Source organism: Melanostigma gelatinosum (genome assembly GCF_949748355.1).
Source record: "Melanostigma gelatinosum genome assembly, chromosome: 12".
Taxonomy (NCBI): domain Eukaryota; kingdom Metazoa; phylum Chordata; class Actinopteri; order Perciformes; family Zoarcidae; genus Melanostigma; species Melanostigma gelatinosum.
This window is the reverse complement of record NC_136645.1, coordinates 240,378-259,024: the sequence shown is the minus strand read 5'-3', so window position 1 is coordinate 259,024 and position 18,647 is coordinate 240,378. Positions and strand designations below refer to the sequence as shown.

General features: G+C 40.0%; 1 protein-coding gene across 1 annotated transcript; it reads right to left on the bottom strand.

Annotated features, from left to right (window-relative positions):
• Positions 1-364: 364 nt before the first annotated feature.
• On the bottom strand, positions 365-13,697 carry lrrc73 (leucine rich repeat containing 73; the record flags this gene model as incomplete). Its single annotated transcript, XM_079279946.1, has 6 exons — positions 365-435; positions 2,785-3,031; positions 5,220-5,320; positions 7,983-8,105; positions 10,779-10,939; positions 13,426-13,697. The coding sequence occupies 6 exons, from the start codon at positions 13,695-13,697 to the stop codon at positions 365-367; spliced, it is 975 nt and encodes a 324-aa protein (XP_079136072.1).
• Between the last annotated feature and the right edge of the window lie 4,950 nt (positions 13,698-18,647).

The window sequence follows — 18,647 nt, the reverse complement described above, 5'->3', positions numbered from 1 at the left end:
TAGCTTGCTGAGGAATGAGGAATCAGAGTCGTTGTTCTTACGAAGCTGTAAACAGTTTAATTATCGTGACATCAGAGCAGCAGAACAAACTAACAGAGCAGAACTACATTCATCAGAAACACACCGAACACTGTAAGTCCCTTAGTGCGTTGAGGTTTTGTGCCGCTCTGTTCTAGTCTCTATGTACAGGTGCTACATCAAACCATCCAGATCATGTGATTGGCTGCTAGCCGTCAGGTGATCTGACCGCCCAGTGAAGTGCAGTGAAGAGAAACAAACTGGGAACATTGAAACCAAACAAATCAGATTAAAGTGAAAATAGATTAACAGGAAGTGTGGTGGTGGTGGGGGGGGGGGGGGGGGGTCACATTTCAGTCTCAGCCAATAAGCTCTCACCTAGACCTGATGTCAGCAAGACCATCTGGGGGCTGGAGTCTGTAAAGAACGACATAGAGCTTCAGATTCAGAGGGTCACCACCACGTTACACGTTATTGATCAATTTCTAGATTCATTTCCTTTGGTTTCAGTTCAACTCATCATTTAAATTAAACAAGTTTGACAGAGCAGCTTGAAAAGACTGTAAACGTGTTTATTTCTGCTGACGTTGGTCCTTCTAACATGGCGGTCTGTGAGGATTGACTCTTGTGGAGCCTCATGTGGTCATTGTGTGGAACTGCAGTTTTTGTCACGTCCTCATTAGCTTCATGTTTCAGGACCAGAAGTTGCTGCATGACGTTAGTATCAAGTAACTATTCCTTTAAAGGAAATCCATCTGACAACTGATATGGAAGATGTATAAATATAAATATGTATGTATATATATATCTATATATATAGAGGATGTTTTCATTAAACACTCCAGAGTTGAAAAATATATACATTTTGGGACAATATCAATTCATCAAAATCAAGTGGATTCACTCCAGAGGGTGAAGTTTCATCTGGGATTGAAAACCAGTTTAACAGTTTCACACTTAGATTATTATACAGAACACAAACCTCCTACTGTCACTGAGGACACTGAATACCACAGAACCAGTCTAATACTGGGTCAACTGGGACACCTCTAGGTATACTGGCCCAGAGGCATAGACTGGGGTCATACTGGACTCAACTAGGATAGCACCGGAACCAGTATGGTAAACTACACCAGTGGAACCAGTATGATGAACTCCACCAGTGGAACCAGTATGATGAACTACACCAGTAGAACCAGTGTGGTGAACTACACCAGTAGAACCAGTGTGGTGAACTACACCAGTAGAACCAGTGTGGTGAACTACACCAGTGGAACCAGTATGCTAAACTACACCAGTGGAACCAGTATGCTAAACTACACCAGTAGAACCAGTGTGGTGAACTACACCAGTAGAACCAGTCTGCTAAACTACACCAGTATAACCAGTGTGGTGAACTACACCAGTGGAACCAGTGTGGTGAACTTCACCAGTAGAACCAGTGTGGTGAACTACACCAGTGGTACCAGTGTGGTGAACTACACCAGTAGTACCAGTGTGCTAAACTACACCAGTGGTACCAGTGTGGTGAACTACACCAGTAGTACCAGTGTGGTGAACTACACCAGTGGAACCAGTGTGGTGAACTACACCAGTGGTACCAGTATGCTAAACTACACCAGTAGAACCAGTGTGGTGAACTACACCAGTAGAACCAGTGTGGTGAACTACACCAGTGGAACCAGTATGCTAAACTACACCAGTGGAACCAGTATGCTAAACTACACCAGTAGAACCAGTGTGGTGAATTACACCAGTATAACCAGTCTGCTAAACTACACCAGTAGAACCAGTGTGGTGAACTACACCAGTGGAACCAGTATGGTAAACTACACCAGTGGAACCAGTATGCTAAACTACACCAGTAGTACCAGTGTGGTGAACTACACCAGTGGAACCAGTGTGGTGAACTTCACCAGTAGAACCAGTGTGGTGAACTACACCAGTGGTACCAGTGTGGTGAACTACACCAGTAGTACCAGTGTGCTAAACTACACCAGTGGTACCAGTGTGGTGAACTACACCAGTAGTACCAGTGTGGTGAACTACACCAGTGGAACCAGTGTGGTGAACTACACCAGTGGTACCAGTATGCTAAACTACACCAGTAGAACCAGTATGCTAAACTACACCAGTAGAACCAGTGTGGTGAACTACACCAGTAGAACCAGTGTGGTGAACTACACCAGTGGAACCAGTATGCTAAACTACACCAGTGGAACCAGTATGCTAAACTACACCAGTAGAACCAGTGTGGTGAATTACACCAGTATAACCAGTCTGCTAAACTACACCAGTAGAACCAGTGTGGTGAACTACACCAGTGGAACCAGTATGGTAAACTACACCAGTGGAACCAGTGTGCTAAACTACACCAGTAGTACCAGTGTGGTGAACTACACCAGTGGAACCAGTGTGGTAAACTACACCAGTAGAACCAGTGTGGTGAACTACACCAGTAGAACCAGTATGCTAAACTACACCAGTAGAACCAGTGTGGTGAACTACACCAGTGGAACCAGTGTGGTGAACTACACCAGTAGAACCACGATAGTAAACTAAACCAGTAGAATTAGTATGGTACCCTGTATCACGAGAACCAGCATGATAAGGTGGAAAGTAGACTAGTTATGTTCTGGTTCTGAACTGGTTTTGTGCAGTCTGAACCAGTCTTGCTGTCTTTGGGGGGACCAGTATGGGGGACCAGTATGGAGGACCAGTATGGAGAGTAAAGGGGGACAGTCTGGGGGAGTGGTCAGCCCTTACTGCTGTGGGAGAGCCAGGTGGGGGGCTGGTACTTGTCTCTGATTGGCTGGTACTTGTCTCTGATTGGCAGCAGGACGCTGCTGGAGGCGGGGCCTTGTGTTAGGGGCGGGGCCTCCCTGTCGTCGTCCTCCTCACCCTCAGACAGCAGGTCACAGATCTGCTGCTGCAGCTCCGGACTGATGTCGTTCTCCGCCAAGACCAGGACCCGCAGACTGGTGGGGTAGTTCTCCACCATGTCCAGGAACACCTGGACCCAGAGAGACCGGCGTCACAACTTTATTCATACAAACATGAGAGACAAAACAACATTGACCGGTCTGTGGCCACACAGGAAGTCGGGGAGTCGTAAGGCCCGCCTCTCAGCTGGTTTGATTGGCTGTCTGGACAAAGTGTGACATCAGTGAGTTGTGAAGAGGTTCTGGTGATGATCCATAAAACAGCAGCTGGTTGTGGTTCCGGATTCTAAATCATTTTCGTCTGTAATTTAGAGTTTTATTCATATTTACTTTTAGAGGATCGGAGCCGCAATCTGAGAGAAACTGAACAAAGATGAAGTTTTAAGTTTTTATCTGAATGGATTAATAAGTAAACTTTAATAACTTTAACTGTTAATTATTCAAATTGTATACGGAGGACTGAAACGTGGAGTTTCTTTCTTCCTCTGTGGTTTTGATACTAGAGCAGTAAAGACACAATGATGACCTCCTAATGTCTTTTTATTAATGAAGCTTATTGTTATTGATAACTTGTTTGTTGACAGTTTGTTTGATTTACTGTTCATTTTATTTCATATTTCTTGACTTATTTGTTACATGTTTGAAGTAAATAAAACATAAAATGAAACTAAAGGATTGTCTCTGTTCATCTTCATCTACATGTATCTTATTACTTTATTACTTTACTGTTGTTGGAGCCATTAGTTATGTCTGTGTATTATATTTGTGTTTATTGGGAGCCTATCTCAGGTTGACCACGGCTGGCAGTGTGTATTAGTGTGGCAGGTAATTGATATATGGGGCACAGGTGCAACAGACAGTTAAGGATGCATGGGTGACGGGGAGATCACACATTTTTTACCGCAAGCAAGACACACCAGAGGGAGACCAGGAAGATAAGTCAGATATCATATTATGTCATCATCTGTTCACCGATTATTCTAATTAAACGGGAACCTCACCCAAAAGTGAAAAGCCTGGAATCTTTTTGTCGAAACAAGTAAGGAACACGTTCTTCTCCCGCACCCAGCCGAGTGGCAAGTTGCTGGAATCAGTCAATACAACTGTCCTATGCTAAAGGAGTGAATAAAGGAAGGTCCAGTGTTTCCTTTGCTGAAGGAGCGAGTAAAGGAAGGTCCAGTGTGTCCTATGCTAAAGGAGCTAGTAAAGGAAGGTCCAGTGTGTCCTATGCTAAAGGAGCTAGTAAAGGAAGGTCCAGTGTTTCCTATGCTAAAGGAGCTAATAAAGGAAGGTCCAGTGTGTCCTATGCTAAAGGAGCTAATAAAGGAAGGTCCAGTGTTTCCTATGCTAAAGGAGCAAATAAAGGAAGGTCCAGTGTGTCCTATGCTAAAGGAGCTAATAAAGGAAGGTCCAGTGTTTCCTATGCTAAAGGAGCTAGTAAAGGAAGGTCCAGTGTTTCCTATGCTAAAGGAGCTAATAAAGGAAGGTCCAGTGTTTCCTATGCTAAAGGAGCTAATAAAGGAAGGTCCAGTGTGTCCTATGCTAAAGGAGCTAGTAAAGGAAGGGCCAGTGTTTCCTATGCTAAAGGAGCTAATAAAGGAAGGTCCAGTGTTTCCTACGCTAAAGGAGCTAGTAAAGGAAGGTCCAGTGTTTCCTACGCTAAAGGAGTTAATAAAGGAAGGTCCAGTGTTTCCTACGCTAAAGGAGCTAGTAAAGGAAGGGCCAGTGTTTCCTATGCTAAAGGAGCTAATAAAGGAAGGTCCAGTGTTTCCTACGCTAAAGGAGCTAGTAAAGGAAGGTCCAGTGTTTCCTACGCTAAAGGAGTTAATAAAGGAAGGTCCAGTGTTTCCTACGCTAAAGGAGCTAGTAAAGGAAGGTCCAGTGTTTCCTACGCTAAAGGAGTTAAGAAAGGAAGGTCCAGTGTTTCCTACGCTAAAGGAGCTAGTAAAGGAAGGTCCAGTGTTTCCTACGCTAAAGGAGCTAATAAAGGAAGGTCCAGTGTTTCCTACGCTAAAGGAGTTAAGAAAGGAAGGTCCAGTGTTTCCTACGCTAAAGGAGCTGATAAAGGAAGGTCTGTGTATGTATGTATGTATGTATGTATGTATGTATGTGTATGTGTATATTTGTATGTATGCATGTATGTGTATATGTGTGTGTGGTGTGTAAATGTGTATGTGTATATATGTATGTGTGTGTGTGTACGTGTATGCGTGTGTGTATGTGTGTCTCCCTCTGCTGGACAAACACACTGATGATGACCTGTGCTGATTGGTTGGTCAGTCCGGTTCCCTCCAGGTCCAGAACCTCCAGGGTTCTACTGGACGCCACGGCAACCGCCAGCATTCCTGCTGTCTGGTCACCTGGAAACAAATGTGTAGTTTAATGTGTGTAGTTGAACGTGTGTAGTTTAACGTGTTCTGTTTAATGTGTGTAGTTTAACGTGTTCTAGTTTAATATGTGTAGTTGTACGTGTGTAGTTTAACGTGTTCTAGTTTAACGTGTTGTAGTTTAACATGTGTAGTTTTACGTGTGTAGTTTTACGTGTGTAGTTTTACGTGTTCTAGTTTAACGTGTGTAGTTTAGTGTGTTCTAGTTTAGTGTGTTCTAGTTTAATGTGTGTAGTTTAACGTGTTCTAGTTTAATGTGTGTAGTTTAACGTGTTCTAGTTCAACGTGTTCTAGTTTAACATGTGTAGTTTAGCGTGTTATAGTTTAATGTGTGTCGTTTAGCGTGTTCTAGTTTAATGTGTGTAGTTTAGCGTGTGTAGTTTAGCGTGTGTAGTTGAACGTGTGTAGTTTAACGTGTTCAGTTTAATGTGTGTAGTTTAACTTGTTGTAGTTTAATGTGTGTAGTTGTATGTGTGTCGTTTAACGTGTTCTAGTTTAGTGTGTCGTTTAACGTGTTCTAGTTTAGTGTGTAGTTCAGCATGTTCTAGTTTAATGTGTGTAGTTTAGCGTGTTCTAGTTTAATGTGTGTAGTTTAGCATGTTCTAGTTTAATGTGTGTAGTTGTACATGTGTAGTTTAACGTGTTCTAGTTTAGTGTGTAGTTTAACGTGTGTAGTTTAGTGTGTTCTAGTTTACTGTGTGTAGTTTAGCGGGTTCTAGTTTAATGTGTGTTGTTTAATGTGTGTAGTTTAACGTGATCTAGTTTAGCGTGTGTAGTTTAATGTGTTCTAGTTTAGCGGGTTCTAGTTTAATGTGTGTTGTTTAATGTGTGTAGTTTAACGTGATCTAGTTTAGCGTGTGTAGTTTGATGTGTGTAGTTTAACGTGTTCTAGTTTAACGTGTGTAGTTTAGTGTGTTCTAGTTTAATGTGTGTAGTTTAACGTGTTCTAGTTTAACATGTTCTATTTTAACATGTGTAGTTTAGCGTGTTCTAGTTTAATGTGTGTAGTTTAGCATGTTCTAGTTGAATGTGTGTAGTTGTATGTGTGTAGTTTAACGTGTTCTAGTTTAGTGTGTAGTTTAACGTGTGTTTAGCGTGTTCTAGTTTAATGTGTGTAGTTGTACGTGTGTTGTTTAGTGTGTATTTTAACGTGTTGTAGTTTAATGTGTTCTAGTTTAACATGTATAGTTTAACGTGTTCTAGTTTAACATGTATAGTTTAACGTGTTCTAGTTTAACGTGTTCTAGTTTAACGTGTTCTCTTTTAGTGTAGTTTAACGTGTGTTTAGCGTGTTCTCGTTTAATGTGTGTAGTTTAGCGGGTTCTAGTTTAGCGTGTGTAGTTTAATGTGTGTAGTTTACCATGTTCCAGTTTAACGTGTGTCGTTTAACGTGTGTCGTTTAACGTGTGTCGTTTAATGTGTGTAGTTTAACGTGTTCTAGTTTAACGTGTGTTGTTTAATGCATGCAGTTTAACGTGTAGTTTAGTGTGTGTAGTTTTATGTGTGTAGTTTAACATGTGTAGTTTGATGTGTGTAGTTGAATGTGTGCAGTTGTACGTGTGTTTAGTTTAATGTGTAGTGTGTCGTTTAATGTGATGTGTGTAGTTTAATGTGATGTATGTAGTTGAATGTGATGTGTGTAATTTAATGTGATGTGTGTAGTTTTACGTGTGTAGTTTAATGTGTTGTCGTTTAACGTGTTGTCGTTTAACGTGTTGTCGTTTAACGTGTTGTCGTTTAATGTGCGTTTTGTAGTCTGTAGTTTGATGTGTGTAGTGTTTGTAATGTATGTAGTTTAATGTGTGTATTATGTAGTTACCCAGTGGGATGTAGTCCAGGTTCAGGACTCTGATCTGGGTGTGTAGTGCAGAGTTCTTCAACAGGGGGTCCGCGACCCCTAGGGGGTCCGCGGAGGTACTGCAGGGGGTCCGTGAATTTTTTGGAATTAGACAATTCAAACTTTTTTTTTCCCAAACATGAATGTGTCCATTATTTTAATAGTTCAGTATTGTATGAAAGATAACAGGTATGTTTATGCATGGCAGTGGCACTAATAGGCCATCACTCATTTTCGTTTCCACATTTATGTTTAACATGAAAACATCAGTGTGAATAGCTTGTATGATGATTATCATGCAATTGGCAGACAATGTTGATATTAGCATTGGTATCAGCTGACAAGGTGTGTTTATAAAAGGCAGAGGCACGGCCTCCCTACTCACTGTTCCTTACATATGTTTAAAATAACAACATGAATATATGAACCTGTGTAGTATTTGAATAGCTTAGTACTGAATGCACAATAAAGAGGTATGTTTATACACGGCACGAGGCCCATTTAATATAAAACACAATTCTATACAATATATATAGTCGGGGGTCCCTGCTCCATCTCTCTATCAGTTTGGGGGTCCTTAGCCTGAAAAACGTTGAAGACCCCTGGTGTTGTGTAATGTGTGTATTGTAGTGTGTAGTATAATGTGTGTATTGTGTAGTTACCCAGCAGGTTGTAGTCCAGGTTCAGGACTCTGATCTGTGTGTGTAGTGTAATGTCTGTAGTGTGTAATGTGTGTATTGTAGTGTGTAGTTTGTAGTGTGTAGTTTAGTGTGTGTAATGTGTGTAGTTTGTAGTTACCCAGTGGGTTGTAGTCCAGGTTCAGGACTCTGATCTGGGAGCTGTGAGCCACGGCGATGGCGAGTCGAGCCCAGCCTTTGGAGCTGATTCCTGGGTTAGCACTCAGCGTGAGCTCCCTCAGACCTCCAGAGGACAACAAACACAACATCAACACTTTACACTCTAAGTCTGACTTTAATCATGTAATCCTGACTCGTGTGTTCAAGAACAAGTTTTGTGCCTCTGAACAGAATATGTTAATTCTTTCCGAGCTTTCAGAGATAATGAATACACCTTTTAAATGTTGGAATTTTCTCTGTGCTTCTGAGAACATGAATATACTTAAACCTCACACGGACTCCTCCTTCTTTATCTGTCTCGTGGTTTTATTGATCGGCCGGTAAAGAGTGAAAGAATGAGAAAGTGAGAGAGTTAAAGAGTGAAAGGGTGAGAGGGTTAGAGAGTTAAAGAGTTAGAGTCAAAGCGTTAGAAGGGTTGAGAGTGAAAACGTGAAAGGGTTAGAGAGTTAAAGAGTGAAATAGTGAAAGGGTTAGATCAGGGGTCTTCAATGTTTTTCAGGCCAAGGACCCCCAAACTGATAGAGAGATGGAGCAGGGACCCCCGACTAAATATATTGTATAACATTGTGTTATATATTAAATGGGCCTAGTGCCGTGTATACATATACCTCTTGATTGTGCATTCAACAGAATAGAATAGAAAGAAATGTACTTTATTCATCCCCAAGGGGACATTTGTCTGTGGCAGCAGCAAACAGGGTTACGCAATAAAATTGAAATGTTAAGTGTGGAAAATGCACACTATATACAATATAATAAAATAACAGAGCTGGACCTGTTAAATTTAAGAAAATAAAGTAATAAAAATGCACAGTATATACACTGAATAGAATCATATTAAATGAACTAAGTAGGAAAAAATAAACAAAGCAGTAGTGCACAAGATCACCAACCGCAGCAACAACAGTGTAGCAGTGCTATAGTCTTGTGTTTGACTTGGCCAGAGGTGATTTATTATACAGTGATATTGCAGAGGGCAGGAATGTTTTTCTGTATCTGTCCTTGTGACAGCGGAGCTGCATCAGTCTGTTGGGGAAAGTGCTCCGCTGTCCCTGCAGGAGGTGGTGGAGAGGGTGGTCCGGGTTTAGTTTCTATCCAATATGGATAACACTAAGCTATTCATATAATACACAGGTTCATATATTCATGTTGTTATGTTAAACATGTGTTAGGTACAGTGAGTAGGGGGGCCGTGCCTCTGACATTCATGAACACACCTTGTCAGCTGATACCAATGCCAATATCAACATTGTCTGTTGTTGTTAGTGCCACTGCCATGCATAAAGATACCTGTTATCTTTCATACAATACTGAACTATTAAAATAATGGACACATTCATGTTTAGAGAAAAAAATTTAAATAGTCTAATCAACTGTGACGGTTCCCTATCTTGGTTACTTGTATGTTCCTTTAAGCCAGCAGGTACCAGAGGTGGTGATCACCCTAAGTGGAGGCACCTGGGCCCGGTGCGCTTCCACTATAAGGCTCCGCCTTCCTGGCACCCAGACCCGCTCTCCTACCACCCCGTGGAGGAACGAGAACGGCTCGTTCCAGCCACTTGTCCTTCGACGTATTGTTGTCGAATAAAACTCTTTGCTTTGGAAAACTGTCTGCGTCTCCATGATTAGGTCATGACTGTCAGAGCCAGGTCGTGACATCAACCAAATATTTCGCGGACCCCCTGTTGAAGACCTTTGGGCTAGACTTTGATTCTCAGGTGTTGGTTACCTGACTCTGACTCGCAGGTGTTGGTTACCTGACTCTGACTCTCAGGTGTTGGTTACCTGACTCTGACTCGCAGGTGTTGGTTACCTGACTCTGACTCTCAGGTGTTGGTTACCTGACTCTGACTCTCAGGTGTTGGTTACCTGACTCTGACTCGCAGGTGTTGGTTACCTGACTCTGACTCGCAGGTGTTGGTTACCTGACTCTGACTCGCAGGTGTTGGTTACCTGAATCTGACTCTCAGGTGTTGGTTACCTGAATCTGACTCTCAGGTGTTGGTTACCTGAATCTGACTCTCAGGTGTTGGTTACCTGACTCTGACTCCCAGGTGTTGGTTACCTGACTCTGACTCGCAGGTGTTGGTTACCTGACTCTGACTCGCAGGTGTTGGTTACCTGAATCTGACTCTCAGGTGTTGGTTACCTGAATCTGACTCTCAGGTGTTGGTTACCTGACTCTGACTCGCAGGTGTTGGTTACCTGACTCTGACTCGCAGGTGTTGGTTACCTGACTCTGACTCGCAGGTGTTGGTTACCTGACTCTGACTCGCAGGTGTTGGTTACCTGACTCTGACTCTCAGGTGTTGGTTACCTGAATCTGACTCTCAGGTGTTGGTTACCTGAATCTGACTCTCAGGTGTTGGTTACCTGAATCTGACTCTCAGGTGTTGGTTACCTGAATCTGACTCTCAGGTGTTGGTTACCTGAATCTGACTCTCAGGTGTTGGTTACCTGAATCTGACTCGCAGGTGTTGGTTACCTGACTCTGACTCGCAGGTGTTGGTTACCTGACTCTGACTCGCAGGTGTTGGTTACCTGAATCTGACTCGCAGGTGTTGGTTACCTGACTCTGACTCGCAGGTGTTGGTTACCTGACTCTGACTCTCAGGTGTTGGTTACCTGAATCTGACTCTCAGGTGTTGGTTACCTGAATCTGACTCTCAGGTGTTGGTTACCTGAATCTGACTCTCAGGTGTTGGTTACCTGACTCTGATTTGCAGGTGTTGGTTACCTGACTTTGCTCCGTCGGGCGGCAGCATCCCACAGATTAGACCCAGCGCCTCGTCTCCCAGCATGCAGTCTCCCAGGTCCAGACAGACCAGCGTCGGGTGGGTCGACAGGGCCGAGTTCAAGGTCACCAGGCCAGCGTCCAACAGCGGGCTGCCATGGAGACTAGAGGGGGCGGGGCCAGAGTCTTACAAACCAATCACATCGACTGTATGCACACGAATTTGATACAATGATGTAAACAGGAAATTCAGAATCAGGTCTGATATTATTCAGGTTTAAGGAGCACTGAGCACATTCAAAAGTGTGTAGTTTAATGTGCAGTGTGTAGTTTAATGTGCAGTGTGTAGTTTAATGTGCAGTGTGTCGTTTAATGTGCAGTGTGTCGTTTAATGTGTGGGAAATCTTTCTCTGCATTTGACCCATCCCTGTATGTAGGGAGCAGTGGGCTGCCAATGACAGGAGCCCGAGGAGCCGGGGGTTCAGTGTATTGCTCAGGTACACTTCGACACGTGACACGTCCCAGTCGGGGATCGTCGAAAATGTATAGTTTAATGTGTAGTTTGTGTAGTTGAATGTGCAGTGTGTAGTTTGTCGCGTGTAGTTGAATGTGTAGTTTAATGTGCAGTGTGTCGTTTGTATCATGTGTAGTTGAATGTGTAGTTGCATGTGCAGTGTGTAGTTTGTGTCATGTGTAGTTTAATGCGCAGTGTAGTTTGTGTCGTGTGTAGTTTGATGTGTAGTTTAATATGCAGTGTGTCGTTTGTATCATGTGTAGTTGCATGTGCAGTGTGTAGTTTGTGTCATATGTAGTTTAATGTGTAGTTGAATGTGCAGTGTAGTTTGTGTCGTGTGTAGTTTGATGTGTAGTTTAATATGCAGTGTAGTTTGTGTTGTGTGTAGTTTGATGTGTAGTTTAATATGCAGTGTAGTTTGTGTTGTGTGTAGTTGAATGTGCAGTGTGTAGTTTGTGTCGTGTGTAGTTGAATGTGCAGTGTAGTTTGTGTCGTGTGTAGTTTAATGTGTAGTTGAATGTGCAGTGTGTAGTTTGTGTCATGTGTAGTTGAATGTGTAGTTGCATGTGCAGTGTGTAGTTTGTGTCATATGTAGTTTAATGTGTAGTTGAATGTGCAGTGTAGTTTGTGTCGTGTGTAGCTTGATGTGTAGTTTAATATGCAGTGTAGTTTGTGTTGTGTGTAGTTGAATGTGCAGTGTGTCGTTTGTGTCGTGTGTAGTTGAATGTGCAGTGTAGTTTGTGTCGTGTGTAGTTTAATGTGTAGTTGAATGTGCAGTGTGTAGTTTGTGTCATGTGTAGTTGAATGTGCAATGTAGTTTGTGTCGTGTGTAGTTTAATGTGCAGTGTGTAGTTTGTGTCGTGTGTAGTTAGATGTGCAATGTAGTTTGTGTCGTGTGTAGTTTAATGTGCAGTGTGTAGTTTGTGTCGTGTGTAGTTAGATGTGCAATGTAGTTTGTGTCGTGTGTAGTTTAATGTGCAGTGTGTAGTTTGTGTCGTGTGTAGTTAGATGTGCAATGTAGTTTGTGTCGTGTGTAGTTTAATGTGCAGTGTGTAGTTTGTGTCGTGTGTAGTTAGATGTGTAGTTTAATATGCAGTGTGTAGTTTGTGCTGTGTGTAGTTGAATGTGCAGTGTGTAGTTTGTCGTGTGTAGTTGAATGTGCAGTGTAGTTTGTCGTGCGTAGTTTAATGTGTAGTTGAATGTGCATTGTGTAGTTTGTGGCATGTGTAGTTTAATGTGCAGTGTAGTTTGTGTCGTGTGTAGCTGAATGTGTAGTTTGTGTTGTGTGTAGTTTGTGTCGTATGTAGTTTAATGTGTAATTGAATGTGCAGTGTAGTTTGTGTCGTGTGTAGTTTAATGTGTAGTTGAATGTGCATTGTGTAGTTTGTGGCATGTGTAGTTTAATGTGCAGTGTAGTGTGTGTCGTGTGTAGCTGAATGTGTAGTTTGTGTTGTGTGTAGTTTGTGTCGTATGTAGTTTAATGTGTAATTGAATGTGCAGTGTAGTTTGTGTCGTGTGTAGTTGAATGTGTAGTTTGTGTTGTGTGTAGTTTGTGTCGTATGTAGTTTAATGTGTAATTGAATGTGCAGTGTAGTTTGTGTCGTGTGTAGTTGAATGTGTAGTTTGTGCCGTGTGTAGTTGATTGTGTAGTTTGTGTTGTGTGTAGTTGAATGTGTAGTTTGATATGTAGTTTAATATGCAGTGTGTAGTTTGTGTTGTGTGTAGTTGAATGTGTAGTTTGTGTCATGTGTAGTTTAATGTGTAGTTGAATGTGCAGTGTAGTTTGTGTCGTATGTAGCTGAATGTGTAGTTTGTGTTGTGTGTAGTTTGTGTCGTATGTAGTTTAATGTGTAATTGAATGTGCAGTGTAGTTTGTGTCGTGTGTAGTTGAATGTGTAGTTTCTGTCGTGTGTAGTTTTATGTATAGGTTAATGTTTCTACAGAAGCCCAGAACGGACAAACCAAACTCTGCTCTACAGAGTGACGGTTCCTCTCCTCACGACTAGAGGTCTCCAGATCTACTAAACCTGTAGATCTCCAGACAGGAAGTCCTTTATAGGACGTTTCATGTAAACAGACGTGTTAGTGGAAGTAAACAGGTTATTAGGAATAAGGTAGTCTCTGTGACCGACTCACAACAGGGTCTGCAGAGACCGGTTGGTCTTCAGGGCGTCGGCCAGGTATCTGGTCCGATTGATCCCGGAGACGACGCCCAGGTTGAGGTTCAGCTGAGCGAGCGAGTTCGACTCTGCGACACCGCGACAGACGCGTCCGAAGTCGCGGTCGGAGAGCTGACAGCCGCGGACGGAGAGCAGCCGCACGCCGTCCTCCTTCAGACTCTCACATATGTCCTGGACCTCAGCCGCCGACAGCAGCTCACCAGTGATCTGGATGGAGGCCGGCAGCATACTGTACCGGACTGGGAGACACCTGGAGAGTAACCCAGTCAGAGAGACACCGAATACTGGTGGAAAGCAGCTCTCCCATTGGTCGTGCCAAAGTCCTGACATCACTTCTTGTCTATCCTTTAGTTTGTTTAGCATTAGGAACTACAGCTCCCATGATGCTCTCTGCTTCCATTACACATCATGGTAACTGCCTCCTATAATTAGTAGTATTGTGTACTTGTACTGTTATAGATTAACCAGTGAATACTCACAGTATTGTGTACTTGTACTGTTAGAAATTAACCAGTGAATACTCACAGTATTGTGTACTTGTACTGTTGGAAAGTAACCAGTGAATACTCACAGTATTGTGTACTTGTACTGTTATAGATTAACCAGTGAATACTCACAGTATTGTGTACTTGTACTGTTATAGATTAACCAGTGAATACTCACAGTATTGTGTACTTGTACTGTTAGAAAGGAACCAGTGAATACTCACAGTATTGTGTACTTGTACTGTTAGAAAGGAACCAGTGAATACTATCTAATCAATAATCATTGAATATGAAGTATTGAACCAATCACCTGATTACACGTCAGATCCATCCTGAGGCTCTGATTGGTGCTTCAATAAGGAGCTCAACTCACCTGATAGATGATCGATCAGCTCACGCGTGGACGATCGGGACTCTCACGCGCTGATGATGTCATCCCTCGCTTCTCCGGTGTCGCAGGCCACGCGCCGGTTCTGATCCACCGCGGTGGACATCGGAGTCGATCGATCCTGGTATCGATTGATCGGTATCGAGCAGAGAGGTGCAGCGGGGGTTCGGTGTCCTGGAGCCGGACGAGGGTTCCGGTCCGTCGGTCGGTCGGTCGGTCGGTTCGAGCTCCGCGAGTCCTGGTGTGTTTCTGCAGGTGACCGTTACTAAGAGACAAGGAGAGAGGAAACATCGAGGAGAGGTCTCACTCTGTGTGGTTTACCGGGACCAAGGGGAGAGGAGACACCGAGGCGAGGTCTCACTCTGTGTGGTTTACCGGGACCAAGGGGAGAGGAGACACCGAGGCGAGGTCTCACTCTGTGTGGTTTACCGGGACCAAGGACAGAGGAGAGAGGAGACACAGGGTGCTTCTCAAGTCTCTTAATGTCATCCCCGTTTCGCTCACTTGCGTCCTTTCCTTGCGTCTTAGTCCCACCCACCAGGGATGCATGGAGGAAACCATGCGAGGAGAGAGGAACGAGGAAATATGTTTTAAAAGACATGAGACGTCCTTTCCTCATCTGCGGAGGATCAGCTTTAGCAGCTGGAGAGACTTTAGATAAGTTTGTGTGTGTTCACATGATCACTGTACTTAATAACAGTAACTAATAATATAATAACTAATAAAGACACACAGTGATCACCACTGTACTTAATAACAGTAACTAATAATATAACAACTAATAAAGACACACAGTGATCACCACTGTACTTAATAACAGTAACTAATAATATAACAACTAATAAAGACACACAGTGATCACCACTGTACTTAATAACAGTAACTAATAATATAACAACTAATAAAGACACACAGTGATCACCACTGTACTTAATAACAGTAACTAATAATATAACAACTAATAAAGACACACAGTGATCACCACTGTACTTAATAACAGTAACTAATAACATAATAACTAATAAAGACACACAGTGATCACCACTGTACTTAATAACAGTTACTAATAATATAATAACTAATAAAGACACACAGTGATCACCACTGTACTTAATAACAGTTACTAATAATATAATAACTAATAAAGACACACAGTGATCACCACTGTACTTAATAACAGTTACTAATAACATAATAACTAATAAAGACACACAGTGATCACCACTGTACTTAATAACAGTAACTAATAATATAATAACTAATAAAGACACACAGTGATCATCACTGTACTTAATAACAGTAACTAATAATGTAATAACTAATAAAGACACACAGTGATCACCACTGTACTTAATAACAGTAACTAATAACATAATAACTAATAAAGACACACAGTGATCACCACTGTACTTAATAACAGTTACTAATAACATAATAACTAATAAAGACACACAGTGATCACCACTGTACTTAATAACAGTAACTAATAATATAATAACTAATAAAGACACACAGTGATCATCACTGTACTTAATAACAGTAACTAATAATATAATAACTAATAAAGACACACAGTGATCACCACTGTACTTAATAACAGTAACTAATAATATAATAACTAATAAAGACACACAGTGATCACCACTGTACTTAATAACAGTAACTAATAATATAATAACTAATAAAGACACACAGTGATCACCACTGTACTTAATAACAGTAACTAATAATATAATAACTAATAACGACACACAGTGATCATCACTGTACTTAATAACAGTAACTAATAATATAACAACTAATAAAGACACACAGTGATCACCACTGTACTTAATAACAGTAACTAATAACATAATAACTAATAAAGACACACAGTGATCACCACTGTACTTAATAACAGTAACTAATAATATAATAACTAATAAAGACACACAGTGATCATCACTGTACTTAATAACAGTAACTAATAATATAATAACTAATAAAGACACACAGTGATCACCACTGTACTTAATAACTAACTAATAACATAATAACTAATAAAGACACACAGTGATCACCACTGTACTGAATAACAGTAACTAATAATATAACAACTAATAAAGACACACAGTGATCATCACTGTACTTAATAACAGTAACTAATAATATAATAACTAATAAAGACACACAGTGATCATCACTGTACTTAATAACAGTAACTAATAATATAATAACTAATAAAGACACACAGTGATCACCACTGTACTTAATAACTAACTAATAACATAATAACTAATAAAGACACACAGTGATCACCACTGTACTTAATAACTAACTAATAACATAATAACTAATAAAGACACACAGTGATCACCACTGTACTTAATAACAGTAACTAATAATATAATAACTAATAAAGACACACAGTGATCACCACTGTACTTAATAACAGTAACTAATAATATAATAACTAATAAAGACACACAGTGATCATCACTGTACTTAATAACAGTAACTAATAATATAATAACTAATAAAGACACACAGTGATCACCACTGTACTTAATAACAGTAACTAATAATATAATAACTAATAAAGACACACAGTGATCACCACTGTACTTAATAACAGTAATTAATAATATAATAACTAATAAAGACACACAGTGATCACCACTGTACTTAATAACAGTTACTAATAATATAATAACTAATAAAGACACACAGTGATCACCACTGTACTTAATAACAGTTACTAATAATATAATAACTAATAAAGACACACAGTGATCACCACTGTACTTAATAACAGTAATTAATAATATAATAACTAATAAAGACACACAGTGATCACCACTGTACTTAATAACAGTAACTAATAATATAATAACTAATAAAGACACACAGTGATCACCACTGTACTTAATAACAGTAACTAATAATATAATAACTAATAAAGACACACAGTGATCATCACTGTACTTAATAACAGTAACTAATAATATAATAACTAATAAAGACACACAGTGATCACCACTGTACTTAATAACAGTAACTAATAATATAATAACTAATAAAGACACAGTGATCACCACTGTACTTAATAACAGTAACTAATAATATAATAACTAATAAAGACACACAGTGATCACCACTGTACTTAATAACAGTAACTAATAATATAATAACTAATAAAGACACACAGTGATCACCACTGTACTGAATAACAGTAACTAATAATATAATAACTAATAAAGACACACAGTGATCACCACTGTACTTAATAACAGTAACTAATAATATAACAACTAATAAAGACACACAGTGATCACCACTGTACTTAATAACAGTAACTAATAATATAACAACTAATAAAGACACACAGTGATCACCACTGTACTTAATAACAGTTACTAATAATATAATAACTAATAAAGACACACAGTGATCACCACTGTACTTAATAACAGTAACTAATAATATAATAACTAATAAAGACACAGTGATCACCACTGTACTTAATAACAGTAACTAATAATATAATAACTAATAAAGACACACAGTGATCACCACTGTACTTAATAACAGTAACTAATAATATAACAACTAATAAAGACACACAGTGATCACCACTGTACTTAATAACAGTAACTAATAATATAATAACTAATAAAGACACACAGTGATCATCACTGTACTTAATAACAGTAACTAATAATATAATAACTAATAAAGACACACAGTGATCATCACTGTACTGAATAACAGTAACTAATAATATAATAACTAATAAAGACACACAGTGATCACCACTGTACTTAATAACAGTAACTAATAATATAATAACTAATAAAGACACACAGTGATCATCACTGTACTTAATAACAGTAACTAATAATCTAATAACTAATAAAGACACACAGTGATCACCACTGTACATAATAACAGTAACTAATAATCTAATAACTAATAAAGACACACAGTGATCACCACTGTACTTAATAACAGTAACTAATAATATAACAACTAATAAAGACACACAGTGATCACCACTGTACTGAATAACAGTAACTAATAATATAATAACTAATAAAGACACACAGTGATCATCACTGTACTGAATAACAGTAACTAATAATATAACAACTAATAAAGACACACAGTGATCACCACTGTACTTAATAACAGTAACTAATAATATAATAACTAATAAAGACACACAGTGATCACCACTGTACTTAATAACAGTAACTAATAATATAATAACTAATAAAGACACACAGTGATCACCACTGTACTTAATAACAGTAACTAATAATATAA